Source organism: Hippoglossus hippoglossus, chromosome 10 (genome assembly GCF_009819705.1).
Source record: "Hippoglossus hippoglossus isolate fHipHip1 chromosome 10, fHipHip1.pri, whole genome shotgun sequence".
Classification (NCBI taxonomy): domain Eukaryota; kingdom Metazoa; phylum Chordata; class Actinopteri; order Pleuronectiformes; family Pleuronectidae; genus Hippoglossus; species Hippoglossus hippoglossus.
The window spans coordinates 18581822-18600457 of record NC_047160.1 but is presented as its reverse complement, the minus strand read 5'-3'; the positions used below and the strand labels follow the sequence as shown (position 1 = coordinate 18600457).

At 42.1% G+C, this 18636-nt stretch overlaps 1 protein-coding gene across 1 annotated transcript; it reads left to right on the top strand.

Annotated features, from left to right (window-relative positions):
- The first annotated feature begins 2843 nt into the window (after positions 1-2843).
- Positions 2844-5460, top strand: mid1ip1l (MID1 interacting protein 1, like). The gene is made up of 2 exons (XM_034598170.1): positions 2844-2977; positions 4120-5460. Exon 2 carries the CDS (start codon positions 4214-4216, stop codon positions 4700-4702), a length of 489 nt encoding a protein of 162 aa, XP_034454061.1. The 5' UTR covers positions 2844-2977; positions 4120-4213; the 3' UTR covers positions 4703-5460.
- The last annotated feature ends 13176 nt before the right edge of the window (positions 5461-18636 follow it).

Here is an 18636-nt window from a genome sequence, read left to right as displayed (position 1 = left end):
GATTTTTGGCATACTTTGTGATCTATTTGTTCAAGTAATTGTATAAAAAATTCTTAAATGCTATTTTTAAGAATTTTTATTTCTGTCTGATATTTGACAGAAATATAAGTGAATTCAGATATCTATAAACTAAACTCTTTATACTCTTTATGATCAAAAAGCAATTCTCTGTCCATATCTCTCAGTTACAGCAGAGCTAAGAAACAGCAAAATAAGATTATACAAATGTAGAACAGACCATGAATCCCACAAGATATGGTCGATTACCAAATTTACACATCAACAGCTTTAATCCTATTGTGCCACAGCCGGAGAGAATGAGGCTGTAACAGTCCTGAATTTGGTAGATTCAAAACTTTGTAAATTCAGATCAAATTCATATCCAATAAAGGTTTTCTCACTAGTCTTCACACCGTTACTCTGATTTAAATCAGCTCAAACATTGATAGAAACATGTTTGGCCTCTCACCAGCGCCTGTGTTCACTCCTCAAGTTGTATTTTTCTTTTATATCATTAAATATATCCTATTAAAATGTGTCAGCCATGTTAATACATTTCAACGTTCACGGCTGAATCACCGTCAGCTCCTGCTCAGGCCTCTAATACGTGTTGCTCATTTACAGTGTGTTACATAAAGATACCTGACGATCCACAGTAAAGGTTCTAAATAACAGCCTGTCATAAAACAACAGTCATATTCCCATAACAGTTAAACCGGTCTTACTGCCTCTAATCGTTCATATTGTTCACACAGTTCTTTAAAAGATCGACTAAAATGTATTTTCAAATTCTTTTCTTTTCTGCGTAAAGGTTTTTATTCAGGAGTTTATCTGGTGTTAATATGAGACCTCAGCAGTTTAAGTAATTCAAGGGAATATCTTCCAAATTACACAATTCACATTAAAATGCTCTAATTTATGAATAAATCCTCTTGAGTAACTCCTGACAATAGTTTCACATAATCTTCAACACATTATGGAGTATTTTGTCCTATGTTTATTCAAGAGAGTGCTCTTTCAGTTTGCGCTCAGATTTCCTGCACTTAAGCTTCAGCTTCAGCTCTTCTACTTGCACTCTCGCTGTTTCTGTGCACACATGAAACGTCTGCTCCTGCATTTCTCTTCCTACGTATAGTCAACAGTATTTGCCCAAAACCAGACCTTTGTGTCCTATGATTTTATTTTTTGCAGCTAAACACGAATTAACACTCTGTTCAGAGTTAAGAGAAATCACATGGAGGTTAAAAAAAAAAAAACAGTCTCTGTGAATCCAGGATGAGAATGATTACTGAATGTACTTTAAGTTACAGAAAGACATAAGTGTTGTGATTTTCTTCAGATGTTGCAGATTTCCATGAAGTTGTTGCACCACCAGCAAAAGCACTTTTTCCTAGATCCGTTCTGGTTTGGTGTTTGTTAAGCATCAACCAACCATAGTGTAATGTGTTGAGCCGCAGTGTCAAAGTCACATGGAAAAGATAGAGGGAGTCAGGTTCCACTAACAGCTTCTTAGAAAAGTAAACACCAATGTCCCTCACGTCTCCACACAATAACAACCTACTTTATCGAAGAGAACACAAAGGTGAGTGTTCTAATGACCCCGTGTAATAAACCTGAGGTTTATCCTTATAACTGAGTTCAGACAATCTGTAAACATTGTGTCTATTCTTAGAGCAGGTCAGAGCTGCTGTGACCCTGCAACATGCAGCCACACAGGGAGACACCTTCTGCTACAGCATGTAAAATAACCTGGAAGAGTCTGGTGAGTGAAGAACTGTGGAGGCTTTTACATTCTATTGATCACACTGTAGATTGTCAACTGTCAACTAATGGAGACACAGGAATCAAATAATAAGAGTGGGAGACTGTTTTTACATTGACTCCTTTCAGAAATGATAGATAGATAGATAGATAGATAGATAGATAGATAGATAGATAGATAGATAGATAGATAGATAGATAGATAGATAGATAGATAGATAGATAGATAGATACTTCAGGCATCCAATAGCTTAAATGACAGTGGCAGCACACAAGAATAGGAGAAGGGGAAACAAAAAACAGGAGACAAAAGATAATAGTGAGATAAAAATATAATCATTAAAACATATTCAAACATATGTCATATACAGGTGGGAAGAAAGAAAGTACATATCTCAATATCTAAAGCTGTATGTTGTGTTAGATTGCTATGAGATAGATAGATAGACAGATAGATAGAACAAAAATAGAACAAAAATAGAACAAAAAGCCAATATGATTAAGATTAAAACAAATAAGACAAGACAGATTACAAAAAAATGAAGAATAGAATAATTTGTATTGTTATTAAAAGTGACGAAAATAATATATATATCTTTTTTAGATTCAGTAATTAGATAGAGAAGGATTTCAATTAACACCATCTGTCCACCAGGGGACAGTACTGGTGCAATAATAAACTGAGGCAGCTATAGAAACAGATTGACTCCATTGAAATGATGAAATACAAGCGAAATAAAAGAAATAAGCTCAAAATCCTCTTTCTGACGCAAAAAACCGAAAGATCGAAAGATAAAATTGACGCAAAAAGGCAGAAAAAAACGCTGCAAAATATAATAACTGCGTATTTTCATCGTTTGCCTTCAGGCAACAAACGGAACCGGAAGAGATGAGCAGCCAATCACCGCACACCGTGGGGGAAAGCCCGTTTGACAGACAGCTGCCATGCGCGTTGCCATTGGTCGGATATGGATGAGGTGCTCGCTTGGACGCGCCCATCCCTCTCCGCGCCGGCCAATCGGCTCTGCGGGGAAGCAACACGGAGGGCGGGGTTTGCTGCTTCCTTTCTTCCGCCCCAGCCCCGGCGCGTGTGGTATAAAAGCCGCGTTCAGCCGAGAGGAAGCCGGGGAAATAAGTGTGTTGCTTCCCGGCGGATGACGCGCAGAGTCTGAGAAGATCTAATCTGATTTTCCCTCAGCTTCACTTCGTGGTTCAGGTCAGTTCTGTTTACACTCGAAGCCTCAGCTGCGAGTTCTCACTGATCCGTCCGTGCGGAGGAATCCAAGGTCACGATGTTTGACAGATGCGATGCGACACAATGTGGATGGAGTAGCGATCCAGATGTGCGGCTGCAGCAGTTGTGTTATCAGATTATAACCAGATGATGAGAAACAAGCTGCATCTGTTTCGTCATGTTTCCTGGTGTGTGGGTGGGGGTGTGTGTGTAGGGGGTGGGGGTGTGTGTGTGGGGGGGGGATGTGTGTGTGTGTGTGTAGGGGGGGGGTGTCCTGGGTGGAAGATGCTCGATGCCATTTTCTATATCACGGGGGTGAAAATTACCAAACACTTCAAATCGGAATGAAAAATGTTTTAATAAAAATTGAAGCAATAACATCAGTTCATGTCCAGCTGCTGGTGGACTCTCCTCAGCTTCAATCTGGGACTTTAAGGGAAACGAATACATTTTCAGACAAATTAACGCTACAGACGAGCAGGACTGACGGTTCCTGTCCAGCTCCCACGTCAACGTTAGGCCTTTTTATTATTGGCCGCTAGCTTAATGATAACCTAACTGACTGCTAATGTAGCCGCTTGCTAATAGTTAAACGGTAAACCTTTTATGATTTAATACTTCAGTGTTGGAACTTGTTGCGCTTTACCGGCCTCTCCAAACAATTAGCATCATCCATTGTCTTTCCCTGGTCGTGTGCCTCGTAGTCAAAATGCTTCCATCCGCCACTTTAGTTTCATTTTTTCATTTTCGATTAGAACAGTTGGTGAAGGCTCTTCAGCTGCAGCACTGTGCATGGGAAGTTAGTTTAATGCTGCAGACTCCAGCTCAGTGTTGTGAACATCAACTAGCCTTCATGTGCTCGGCTGCTAGTGGGGGGCTGTGTCTGAAAGTCCTTCTAAAAGACCTGTTAGCAGGGGACAGTTTTCACAACTGCGGACTAAAGCTGTGGATCCAATTGGGGAAACAAGATTTTTGTGTGGGTTACATTCGGGTTGTTTCTAAACAGTAGTTGTGGGTAAACATTGAGGAATTGAAAGCAAGTCTAAATGTTCACAGAAGTGACCTGGGATGATCTGTGTGTGGCTTGTTTTTGCAGCCTCCTCACATTTCCTCTCCTCTTGCAGATCAGCCACCTCTAAATTGCCCCAGCATCCCCGCCTCAAACAACCCAACCTACCACTTTTCCGCTGTAACTACGCCAACTCAAAGCCTTCAAAAATGATGCAGCTCATCAGCGACTCCGCCAGCAACAAGCACTCCCTCATCAACGTCATGCACCGCTTCATAGCGGCCGCCAACAACATGGACGAGACCATCATGGTGCCCAGCCTGCTGCGAGACATGCCGCTGGAGGAGCAGGCGGCCAGCGAGGTGGAGGCCAACAACAACGTGCCGCAGTGTCCCAACAAGCAGAGGGACATGTACGAGCACTACCTGCTCCTCAAGTCCATAAAGAACGACATGGAGTGGGGTATGCTGAAGAGGGAGATGAGCAGTGGCGCCAGCTTCCTGGAGATGGCAGTGAAGCAGGAGGAGCAGCAGCCGGTCACCGGGGATCTGCAGACGGACGAGCACACAGACCTGGAGCATCAGTTTCATTTTCACCTCCGAGGACTGTTTGGCGTTCTGTCCAAGCTCACGTTGCAAGCGGACAATCTCACCAACAGATACAAGAGAGAAATCGGAGGAGGAAACTTCATCAGATAGAAGTCCCCACTGTTTTCTTCTTCTTTCTGTTTTTATTCCCCCACTTCAGCCGGACTGCTTGACTTTAACTAATTGGATGTGTTGAAGGGCCCCCCCCCCCCCTCTCTTCAGAATAGATCTCAATGGACAGTGAACTGACCAGGGCAATCACTTAGTGACTTCTCACTCCTGTGTAGTGACACTCCCAGAATTCTTCTTCTTCTTCTTCTTCTTCTTTCCCATGTTAAACATACCTGAACCAATGACGCCTGCACGTGTCAACCTGGGCCTGTTTGTCGGTGCGGGGGTTGACACTTTGTGCTCAGGTGGAGGTTTATTGAATCCGTACTCGAGTCCAAATGAAGCACAGCTCTGGTTTATGCAGAAACTTGCCCTTCCCCTTTTGTCTTCATTTTCAAATTTTAACATGATTTTGTGGCCAGATCGATGTGTCCGTTTTTGAATAAAAGGTTCGACTGTAGGAGATATTGAATGCTGGTTATTCGTCCCTCCTTTTTTAAAGATCTGACATGGTTCTTATGCTGAGCTGAAGGGCTCTTACCAGCAGAGGTTTTAAATCTTTCCACTCTGTGTATCTAACATGGTGTGCCTTGACTTTTGTATTCTCTCATGCCCTGTTCAGTTAACTCCCCATTGTCTCTGTGCTTAAATGGTTCAAGGTGTTTATGATGCAACGGCTCATTTAAGTGTCCTACGATATTTCAAAACCAATTTTATATTGACTCAGTTAAAAACGAAATAAATAATTGAAATCTTATTCTTTGGCTTGGTTTCTTTTCTCTTTGTCAACAGGAAGTGTGCAAGAGGTGTTGATACCTTTTTCCTGTAGCAGCTCATTCAGCAACACTTTGTTTCTGTTTCTTCTTTTGCTGCTCGAGGCCTGTCCAGGCATGAGTGGTGAGGCATTTTTTCAATAACACAGTATTGAAACACGACATGACTTGGTTCCTTGTTTTATACTGGGCAAGTCAAGCAAGCTTGTGTAAGGGGATTTGCACAGGATTTACCTAAAGGAGATGTAAAGAGGTCACGGCTCTCCTCAAACACACAATGTATTCTGACTGTTGTATTCAAACAGACAGTTGGGCTGATAGGCAAATATCCTGCAGTGGTGTTACAGCTGCTTGTGAAAACAAAGGTGTGGTTTACCGTTTATAAACCTCACTTCAGAAAATAATCAACTGAATTCTGGGCAGTGGTGGATTCTGCATGTATTTCCTTCTATTTTTGCTATCGCTTCTAACTTCCTAGACATTTACAGTCCACTAATCTCAAACGGTGTGAAACAGGGCCATAAAACGCAGATAAGTGCATTGACCGATCAGAGGTGATAAGACTTTGTTGGCGAGACAATAAACTTGATAAAAATAAGTGGCACCCTGGTGACACAGAAACCATGATCTTTAAAACCTCTGGAGGATATGAACAGGATCAGTCACAGGTTCCTGCTGCTTAGTCACATAGAACACGGCGTCAGTGGAGTATAAATGAAACATCAAATTGATGTACACGTTGCTCGCAGTGGTTGCCCCCCCCCCCCCCCCACACACACACACACACACACAGCCGCCACATCTATCCATCACTAAGCCAAACCCTCCCCTTAGCAACAGCTCTGCCAGGAGCAGCCAATCCGTTCGCAAAGGCCCCCCCCTCTTCCCCTCTCAAAGGCACAGCAGTGATTAAGAGATGGTCGTCTGATGAAGGGCATCCAGGAAGCGAGCGGTGGCCATGGTCAAACAAACTGGTGTTCCCCGACCAGCAGGAGCAACGAGGACGCAGAGGGCACGGAGTTTGCACAGAGAAAGTGCTGCATGAGCCACAGTCCTCCTCTGTTCCCGCTCACAATGGGCCTTACAAATGGCTGCAAATCAAAATGGCTGTGCTGGCCAGTGTGCCTCAGCCCACCCGGATAAACTGGGTCAACCAAGCTGGTGACAGCTGGCCAGACAGTGCATGTGAACCAAAAGTGGGTTTCTGGTCTTTTTCTTTACATCAAACAAATCTACATTTAATCGATAATTGAGTCCACATTTGAACCAAGAATCAATATTATTTAGAATTACAACTCGAAAACAACTTGAAAGTCGCATGTCATGAAAGTGAACCTGCAGGTTCAAAGCCAGTTTTATCTCTTTGTTTAGCTGTCTGCTCCCCAACAGGATTTCCTCTCAGCACTCAAAGCTGAAGAACTGCAGCTGATCGCAGTCACTCTAAAAACAACTCAGATGACTGACTGCTGAACGTAGAGCATTTAGCAGCTTGTCAGACACCCAACTGGTGGAGACCAAAAACGGAGCTAAAAGACAGGTGAATGTTTGATTTACTAGTTGGACAGAAACATGACACCAAATGAATTATGTTTCTCTGTAACTGTTTCATTTAGCAATTGTTCGTCCACAAGTTCACCAAATATGACATGATGAGTTCATGACTAGTGTATTGTCACCAAATGGCCCAAACTTATGCATTTATGGAAATATATATGTTTGTAAGAGAATGTATGAAGATCGCATAACTGACGCAATAGCCAGCAGGAGGTTAGCTTATCACAAACACTGAAAACAAAGTAAAAACTGCTAACCTGGCCTTTTTTTTGTTTAACCTGAGTAAATAACAGTGTACGGGGGGGGTTGTGTGACTGTTGGTTTTTAGCTGTTGATGTTATTGCAGCCAACAGTAACTGTAGCTTCATATTGAACAGGCAGAGAAGAGGCATTAATCAAAAGGCATATACCAAAATATCTCATCCAGGATTATTTCGCCCACGAACACTAGACTGGTTTTAAGATGTCAGGGAAAGGCTAAAACACACATATAGCCTACAGATTAAAAAAAATATGCATAGTACATATAATTTCTACCTGTCTTTCAATGAGTATACGAATGATGCAAGGGTGTGTGGGAGTGCAAAGAGTAAAATATAACACCACATTCGCCGGTTTATTGGCAGTAATTATATTGCTCTAAAAGAGTAATATCTCATCTCTTCAATCTTATGGCTTAAAGTTGTACTTTCCATTGCACAGTGTCACCAAGCAAATCTCAAAGGGCTTGAACTGCGACAGTGATATTCTGTAATCGAAGTCTGACTGACCCCGCACACGTCTCCCCCATGCTCACGTCCATGTCTTGAGAAACCTGAGAGCAAACGCTTGCAACTTCTCAGTCTGTGCGTTGCAGACTTGACTCGGCTCCGGGGTTGTGAGTGAGACAGTTTCATCACTCAGGGACATTTAGAAAACTGAGACTCACACTGGTTAAATAGGATCTTGTGTGCATCTGCGAGCGAGATGTTTCAATGCCAAGTTTGAGTTCAGTGTAATGTGACCGACATTGGCAGATATTTGGTGTTGAAAGGTCTCTTGGATCTTTGAGGTTGGCAGGTCTTTGACCCGCTCGGCCTGTCAGCCAGAGGCTGCGTGATACAGACTTGGCAGACAATGGCAGCATCTGCGTGCTGTCCCTCTCTCGGTGGAGCTCCCCGCTTCACTTCAGCTGCACAGTCTGTTGCTCAATAGCTGTAAAAGCTTGTGCCTCACAGGCACGTAAACCTGCAGACAGAGCAGAGATTATGACTTTATGAGGCGCAGATGAGGTCAGCGTGATCAGGTGCTGGAGGAGGCTGAAGTCTAAGGGTCAATGTGATTCTAAAGAAAGAGACACCTCCACCCTCTCTGCTCTTATCACTGGGCTGCCCTTATTCTGCTGCTCCCTGAGTAAACACCTGCACGCATGCATGGTTTTGTTTGCTTTAAATGTCACGTTAGGTCAAACAACCGAGACCAGATATGAGAACTTGAAACTGTCAGTGAATTTGGACTGAACGACAATAGCATTTGATTATTTTACAGAGGCCTCCTGCAGGGTTTCAAATCACTGGAGGTGGTGGAAGGAAGATTGAGAACTTTAGATACAAACTTTCAGCTTGAAAGAATCGGATAGTTCATATTACTAGCAGCTAGTAAGAAAACCATGAGCAGGAAATGGCTGAGTAAAGAATCTGAGGCATGCCACCACAAATGTGAAAAATATCAGAAGGACGTGAAATCTTAGATTTGCTTGCTGTCCATTTATTTATTATTTGTTTATTTTGTTTGATTTCCATTAATGTTTATATTTATTTTGCATTAGTACCAACATAATGGACTTAAAGTTACGATTGAGAGGAAGACCCCCTCATCCACTTTCTTAAAACACTCTGAAACTATATAAAATATAATGGATCATACAAACTCTGATGAACCCATTCGTGGATGTGAACCCCAACACCCCCCCGGACTTTGAAATGTTATTGTAACACAGCTGTCGTTCATTTCCTGTTTTATACCTCAAGCATTTAACGGAAGTTAAAACGTTTTTAAAAAGATAACAACATTTACCATATAATACTTTAAGTAGGGTAAACATTTTAATGGAGTATTCAGTGGATTGCACTTTTCTTAACCTAAACAACTTATTCATGATATGGGAGCTGTTTTTGTCACATTTTAAAATTAAGAAAATCATGCTAAACCATTAATAGGTAGTGGCACTTTCTAATTAATCATTAATAAAGACTCTCTTTTTAATTTCCAATTTTATTCCGGACATCCTGCAGCCCTTATTCCAGAGGACAGGGGATCGACTGCAGAGGATGAATCAAAGCTCTCTGATCTGTGGAGCATTAGTAAATGTGTAATTAACCACTAATACATCCACTGATCACAGTTTATAAACCCTTTATAAAAGGTCCAACTCTAACAATGTAGAACCAACCTGCTAGAAGGGACCTCAAGTGTCTAACACGGCTCCAAGGTAACTGTTGCTTCACTGCGTTACAAACCACTTGGTTGTCTTGTGATGTGATGCAGTTGTTGCTAGGCACTGCCTCTGCAGACGAGTCGACTCATGTGAAAGACGGCGGAGGCCACATACATCGCTGCTGTGCACCGCTCAGACTCACAATGTGCTGCCTTGTGCTGCACACGTAATTAGAACCAGCACGCTCGCTGATGCTGTTAACATTCCTGTGTGTTCGATGCTCTCCCAACAGCACAGGAGCAGCACGGTCACAGAAAACCGTCTGAGGAGGAGACCGACTGAGAGCATTCGAAACCATTTCTCCTTTGGAATTCTGTTATGTAACAAGAAAATGCAACTGTCAGCAAATTAATGGATGTTTTCTGAAGAATAACCACATGAAGAAGTGATCCATGTGGTTATTCATGTGATTGTTTCTTTACTCCCACGTGAACTTATCATTCAGATAAATTAGGATATTGATGTGTTACCGAATGTCTGAAGGGCAGCCGACCCCTACTCACCTCTCACACAGGAAAAACACAGTGTATAGACAAACAGAGCTGGGTCGTTTGTTGTTGATTTGTGTTTCTTTGGTTATGTTGTGTTCATTGTCCCATTTGTTTTGTCTCTTTGCAGTTATTTGATCCACAAGGGTCCTACTCTCAATAGACGTTGCATTTAATAGGTTTACTTATTATTTACTTTTTATATTTTATGTAAAGCACCTTGTTGTTGAATGTGCTATTCAAATAAACTCGTCTTACTAAAGTGAGTGAATGCAGCACTTTATGGAGTATTCCATCATGTATTCTAATTGAGTACAGGATGTGGACCTTTCTTCCACCACTGATTCTGCAGACCGTCATGCTGATGCTGTTGTTCTCTAGAGGATAATATCCCTTCATGTTAACTTTTAAACAAAGCCTTTTAAGGCAGAGTAACACAAACTATCATCGTCAGTTTAGGGACAAAAAGTTTCTGTCCCGCGTCTCAGCCACAGCTTCAGTCTCAGGTCTTTTGTCTTGTCAGCACAGAGACGCATCTGTGGAGCCGGGAACATGATGTTCCCTTTAAGCCGAGGCTTTCCCACCGAACCCCAACAACACAGAGGCACAACCCCTCCACACCCCCACCACCCTCGCCCTGTTTGTTCCTTGACTCTATGATAACCTGCCACCTCTGTGTTCTCTGCTGTTTGGGCTGCAAAGGCTTAAAACACGCAATAGTTATTTAGATTTTTCACCGAATAAAAATCCATCTAGCCATGGTGGTGCACTTGCAAACCCCAGAGCGTGTCACTGGAAAGCACCACAGTGGGATCAGTATGTGCTGGTTCAGTGTGGAACATATAGAGGAGGCATGCATGAGGTTATGTAAGAGGCGAGTGGGCGTGGAGTCCAGCTGGAGCAGCTTACAGCCTGACACACAGTGTCTCTGAGAGCAAGCAATCCTCTCAGCTCAGGCTTGTTTATATCTTATAAGCCCTCTCACTTTATGTGATGCTCAGGTACAGTAGGTCACTTCTATCCCCTGTCATGCACATGATGTACGAACATGTAGAGGCATCGGGGAGTTGAACATGCCACTGCCTCATACCACACCACACATGTTTGTTCATGTAGCTCAGCATCTCTGTGGTGCTGGAAACATCACCGGATCTTTTACTGCAGTAAAAATAGTTACACCTCCCTCACATGTAAAACTCTTCATGGGAGTTTTTACTTACATGAAAGTCCAGATGTTCTTTCAGCAAAGTTAACTAAAGCATCTAAAGTAAAAATATTCATTAGCTCTGCAGAGGAAGTTGTGTTGTTGTTTTCATTGCTGTTTGTGTGTCTGTTAGCGGGATTACACAAAAACAAAGCAAAATGTCCCAATTCAAAGTGCTATTCTTGGTAGTATATGTGTAATTGTACAAATTGTTTTGTATTTGAAATGACATTGTACAAAGTAACACACATTAGGGTAACCATGATAACCACTGGTGGAAGCCTTAACTCGAGTAAATGTACCATGGATGCAATGTAATAATACAGAAAACAGCTGCATACCCTTCCTACTACTTAGGTAAATTATACATAACATGCATTTCAATTATTAAAAGCTAAGATTATTAAAGTGTCTCCTTTCTGAATGTATTGTTCTTTCATATCTTGAAACATTGAATTATTATTATTGATGCATTAAAGGCAGCATTATGTAGTTTATGTTATATTGTAATAATATGTAATAGGACTCCATCATATTTTATACTGTTCACACTGTGCATTCCTATATGTAGTTAATCAATCAACAAAACTTTATCAGTATAGCACCTTTCACACAGCTTCACAGTGCTTCACAATTGACTGATGAGCAAAGAATAGACGAATACAAATAAAAATGCTGATGAAAAGAAATGAAAAATAGATTTTAAAAGTTGTGATAACAATTAAAAAGACATAATAAATAGAGGGGGGGTCAATAGAAGGGGATACAAACATAAACTAATAACAATAACAGGAGGTAAAATGTCAAATATTCTTGTAAAAATATAAGTGTCCCTCTGTTCCTCAGGTAATTTCCTCTAATTATCAGGTGAGTATGTGAGAAGAATCAGGGTCATCTCTGGCAGTGACAAGGTCACAGTGAGATAAAAGACACCAGCTCTCCGCGTCCGTCTCCTGACGACCACTGGGTTTAATGTAATCTGCGAGGCGGGGCTGAGACAATGGAACGGCTTTATGTGAGTGACATGAAGCTCGCCATTGTCAGCGGTGATCCCGGCAACCCACACAGACAATCCACAGAAAACACACGGATCAGATTTCAATAACTGGGTGTGTGTTCTCAGCACTTTTTTTATCTGTGAACAAGAGGTTTTTCTGGTTATCGAGTGTTTTTGTTCACTGGGAGGAAACCAACATCAGCTCATGCTCCATGTGGGACTTTCAGAGACTGTTTGTTACCACCACAAGGAGGTTGTGTTTTCACATGTCCGCTTGTTCGTTGGTTTGTTTGTCAACAGGATCACGCAAAAGCTACCGCACAGATCTAGATTAAACTTGTTGGAGGAATGGTACGTTGGCCAAAAAAGAAAGTATTTTATTTTTGGGCGGATCCATGAATTTATTTTCACTTTCTTTATCATTGCGAGATAAGGCGTTTGTTTGTTTTCTTCACTGATTTCTCAGGGAATAATACAAGTATCTGGATTTTAAAAACCTGGCATATTTAGGGAGCTGGTACCTATGAGTGTCAGCACTTTGGTGCACAGATTTAAATGTGGTTTCAACGTGGGCGCAGGATTTTTTCAGCTGCTGTGCGGTGATACATTTTGGCACAAATCAAGACAAATGGGCAGAAAATCTTGGAATTTATGAATCTGGATTTTAAAAAACGAGGTATATGGGGCTGATTTCTATGAGTGGGTTCAATTCGGTTCAAAAGAGAATGCGGATCTGGTGGATGTGGTTTCATGAGGGCGGAGGCTTTACTCAGCCGCTGACGATGTTTTTTTTATCACATTGCGAGACATGGCCCTTAGAGGAGGTATGGGCTCTACTGATGTGGTTTAACTAAAGTCCTTTTTTAAAACTTAAAGTTTTCAAGTCACCTGACGACACACTGACAGTTTAACTCCTTTAACATTTCTCCTTCCTTTAACATTTCAGCTCCTTTCAGTGCTTCAACTTCAACCTCCTCTACTTCTCATGACCTTCACATATCTAGAAATACAAAGTTTCCAAACAGTAGCTAGATCTCAGTGTGTCTGGGTGACTGGGTTGGCGGCCTGAGCGTTGGCTGCACACAGAGGCTATCTCAGATGACTGGAGAAGGTCAGCACCCTTGCGACATAGCGAGGGCCGAGGGGGCAATGCATGACTGTGTAATTTTCCCCCTGGCATTTTATATTTAGAGCAGCGGCGGCGTAAACCAAAAGCTGCAGCGGATGAATCACCGTTGGAACATTTCATGCTCGTGTGCAGATTGATATTTCAAAGGGGGATGATTTATCAGTATGATTTCATACACACATACAAACTGCACACTCCTGCAGACATGTGGGGAGAGAACACCTCCATCTGACTCCTCCTGAGATCTCTGTGAAGTCTCACAGAGACACTCAAATGTTTCCCAGGCGTCTAAAGAACCATTCAGCCGGGTTACATCACTTATTCCCCTGTGTTTAACATTCTGATCAACCCTCTGCTTTCAACAAGAGCTGACAGAGAAAAAGGAAGTATCCAGACCCAGCTTTAGATGCAAGTGAAGTGAGCAGGACTTCTCCTTTCTGTGAGGACTGTTGCATAACCAGAGCCGAACTCCGTTAACAACAGATGTTCCCAGAGAAACCAAGGCAATGGAGGAGGCGTTCAGACGAGCTCGAAATAACCAACGACAACCTGAGACTCCTGTTAAAGGAGATGTGGACACATCAGGGTTTGGTTTTAGTTAAAGGTTGATTAAAAAGAAAGATAATTTTTATTTTAGGTGTTTGGTTAAATGAGAGACTACACATCCCTCTGACTCACACACAACTGAATTTAATATACCGTGTATTTATCATGTCCTTTTGTTCTATTGTCTCTTTCCCTCTTTTCAATTTGTGTCGCCATACAGGGACAATACAAACCTCTCGGCGGCCTTCCTTCCTCTTTCCATGTCAGTCTGTCAGTAGGGCTTGTGCAGACTTGCCCTCGTTTTAAACCAATCACAGTCCATTGGCCCACAACAGGAGACCAATGAGCTGCGGGGCTCGGCAGGGGATGGGCGGAGGATCCCAGAGCTAAACTCCACGTATGATGTAATAAAAGCTGGATTTACAGGACAGTCAAAATTTCCCAAAACTCCCAACAACCCTGAGAAATGTGATCATATCTCTGGGAAACAGCTCGAAGCACATAAAGAGTACAAAAAACACTGAACACGTAAAGCTTAAATTTCACTCTATTTAAAATATGTTTATGTTCAAATCTTTGTGTGCAACAAGTGTGTTATGAATGCTTCTGCGCATGTACGTGAAACAGGCTCATACCTGCAGCGGCAACACGTAATCACAGCTCAGGAGATAAAGACCAGACACAGCAGCGAGCGGCTGAACTGTAGTAACCTCATGGGGCCTGCACGGGCTGCACAGTGGTTTGGACCATCTGTGCCATGGGGCCCCGCGCAGGGCGACTACTGGCGTGTCACGTCGCAGGACAATAAAACATCTCTGCACGTCACTGACACGCAGCGGCATCACACAGAGGGACCATGTGCTCCCGGGGAAATGTCCGATTACCGTGGAACAAACTGACTAACGCCATTTATATCAGCTGATCTTTCGTTTAGGTTCAGAATAGTGGATGCACATTTTTTTATAGCAGTGTTATTTTGACGACTGCAAAGTAAATACGAGATAAAAACATAAGATAGGCTGCAGCTGATTGTGGTTCAAAGCCACTTTTATTGTTATAATCACATGCACAGTCATTGTAAGGGGTAATATTGCTATATTTATTTAACTCTTATGCTGGGTGCATATGACATGTTTCCGTGTGTCACTGAGGTTAGAATTTCCCAACCCCAGCAGCTGCCCTGCAGGCTCAACAGAAGTCACAACATGTCTCACATGATGCCAACTCCTGGTATTTGGCCCAGTTACGTCTCCAACAGCGACATCGGAACAGGAGAAGTGCAGTTAAAACACTGACAGCAAACTGAAGAGCCTGCAAACTGTTTACTCTGAGGAGCTGACTGGAGCCTCGGAGGTACAGAGGGAATTACATATCTCAAAGGAGGAAGAAGAGCAGTCTGGCCTGCCTGTGGCTCCAGGTTGGTATCAGGGTACGGTGGTGGAGCATGTGTCCGTCTGGCAGAACCAGAGGAATCATGGGGCCTCTGTCTGTAAAGGGTCAGTTTTGGACGATACCTCAGGCCGACTGAGAACTTCCCTCTCCAGAGGCCGTCCATCACAGTCTGATCAATACATTATCACCACACCCAGTCTCCTTCTTAATGGTGTGGATTTCACCACCACAGAATAACCAAGCACTTGCTCGAGCTTCTAAAGATTGTTTTTAATGGTTGAGGTGAAGCAGACAGATAACAATGAAAACTGAACATTGTTGCTGCAGGAACATTGAAGAGTCATTTTATGTCAAATAGCAGGAAACAGTGGGTGAAACCACAGTTCTTGTCTTGTGAGATCTATCAGTTCACACAAACTCTTGACAACAAAAGATCCAGATCCCGAGCAGTGAAATAAAGCAGGATCTTTTCTCTCACAAAGAGCTGGAGCTCAGTCGTATATCTGCGTCTTTCCCACGTTTGGGCCGCTCCATCACATCTTAATGACGTTTTCAATGCTGATTTGGGCACATGACAAGCCTATGGGACTGAGATGTAATGTGACTCATATCCTGATGATGGGAGATATGATCAGTCAAAGTCACAGTGTCAGCTCATTTCCCAGACACATGAATTTCCAGTTCCACAAATCCACATGACAAATTTGGATCTATGACCGTGTGGCCCAATAGTTTGATGATTCCACACATCATGAGCCCTCTATAGTTTAATGTAGTTTGACTGTGTGTATTCCACTGAAGCAAAACCATCATCTCATGTGACGTGAGATAGACGAAGTCATCAACAACTTTAGGATTCATGCTCAGTGAGATCAGATGAATAAACGTTCAGTGCTGGTTCCCTCTAGTGGATGAAATCAAACCATCGCACTGACAGTTTCCTGCCTAACTAGTTACTGTTGTATTTAGTAGTTTAATAACAATTTAATATTGTGATGGTTAATGTTTCTTTTTGAACAGTTCAAGCAGCTTCCTCCATAGAAATGAAACTTTTGTATTCAAACAAAAGCCCCATCAACTCAGCGGGATTGAGATTAGAGACAGGTCACAGAGGTCAAACCGCTCAAACTCCTCAAGTTCATATTTTACGTAAAAACATCCTAATGCAATATCTGTATATAATGTGTTTTCTTCATAATTAAGTTTATGGCTAAACTGTAAAATATCAAAACTCAAATAATAATAACACATTTTATTTGTATGGCGCTTTTCAAGAAACTCGAAGACACTTTACAAGAAAGCACAAAAACATTAAAAGCAGTTTAGATCGTTGTCCTGTTGCTGACATTTAGTGCAGTCCGTTCTTGCCTCTATTTCCATCCATTGTTCGATTAACCACACAAACCAAGAGACTACCCCATGATAAACAGTTGTAAAGATGCTGTGTTCTTCTGCTTCTTTTGTCTCCAAACACCTTTGTGACTTCAGAAAAACTCAACTACACTCGATTCCTAAACATCCCTGTTTCATCCACAGACGTTTTCTGTGCAGACTTTAGATGCAGATTCCTGTAACGAGGTCGTATGTTGGGTTTCCATTTCCACGCTGACAGTGATGGAGCTGTTGCAGTGGAGCAGTGCACCATCGCTCCTGTGTCAGCGGAACCCTCCTGCAGCTCCTGTGCTCTCACTCTGAGGTTTTTTCTTTCTTGGTTCTTTCCACGTCTCGTCTTCCACAGTTCCCCTCATCTGTGATTTCTTAATGAGATTTCAGACAGTGTAAATTTAAACCTGGAAGCACCAGGAATTATATTTATAGCCTCCCCTGCTTTGTCGGCTTTAATCAGCTTCACTTCAGTCGTTTGCTAAAAGGAGCCTGAGGTCGCTGAACGTAACCACGAGGTTTAATAAGGAATCAGAGGACGTATCAGCACTGGAAATGTCACCAGATGATCATTCATTCTGGTCTCACATGTCCCAAAGAGATAATGAGGTTGGACATCAGTGCGAGACATGTAGGGGCCTCAGAACTTATACATATGCCATAATTACATTTTTCATTTTATGCTTTAAATACATTTTTTATCATCTGCTAACTTTAGCTGATCTATTTGCTTCTTTTCACTTAGAAAATCCACAAACATGAGCAGTTTACTCAAACGTTTGCATACAACTACATGTATTCTGTGTATATTTACCAAGATGTCTGTTGGAATAAGATCTGATTGATTCAAATATTGAATTTTCCTTTTCGCAACAAAGATTATTATTGTGGCAGATTAAGCTTTAGTCAATATCTTGAGAGGAGACAGATTGGAGGAGAGCAGAGGGGATGATGGGAAACTAGAGGCCTCATGATTATACATATGAGCCCTGAACTACGGCACCATGGCGACGCCGATTTATAGTATTTATTTATCATCCTTCTGATTCAGAAGCGTTAAAAATACAGTGAAATACTTCATAAATATACTTATTCGGAAAAATGAGGTCAGAGGGATATTCTGGAAAAACACGTGAGGAAGCTTTACACCATGAACACTGAAGTCATCATCGTAAACGGACAGAACAAAGAGATTAAACTGATTCACAATCATGCTTTATTCTTGTTGATTTCTTATAAAAGAATCAAATAAAAGTCTTTCAGGATGTCACGCGCTGCTCAGTCTTTCAGTCTTTCAGTCTCGCTGTGTCCCGCTTCTCTTTAACTAAACTATACTTTCCTTTACACCGTAAGTCTCTTCATCTTAAATATCTTTTTTATTAGTTTGTGACTTCAAACCAAAAACTTCATTGATTGTCAACACAAAATCTATCGTAGCACCAGTACAATAAAACTGTACTCCTGCTGTTTTGAAATACTGTTTTTGAACGAGGGAGGAAAATCTCAGAATAAAGGGATCCTAATAAGTACATTTTCAAAATGAAGCACCAACCATACAAAGCAACTTTTTTTTTTTTTCATAGATAGGCTTGTCAGATACACAAGAGGTCAAATATATTAATGACTATTAAATAAAGCACAACAAACAGTGTAGAGAAAACACTGCAACACAAAGCACTCTAGGATCTGGAAACAGCACGTGGGGACGTGGGAGGCGGCCGTGGCTGCAGTTACGAGGGCGTCTCAGCTGCTTGGACTCAGGAGCAGGTTTTGGACTCAAGAGACGGTCCAACGTTTCCTCTGAGAGAGATCCACAGGATTCTGTATCAGTTCAGGAGGGAGCGCAACCTGGGGAGTGGAGAACACTACAACTGTTTCTGTCTGGTTCTGGAAACAAACTTAATCTCAAAAGGTCCAGGGGCAGTTGACCCAGGTTTCCTTAGTGAAATGTGGAGGAGAGATGAAACAACCTAAGCTCTTAGGTCCATCCAG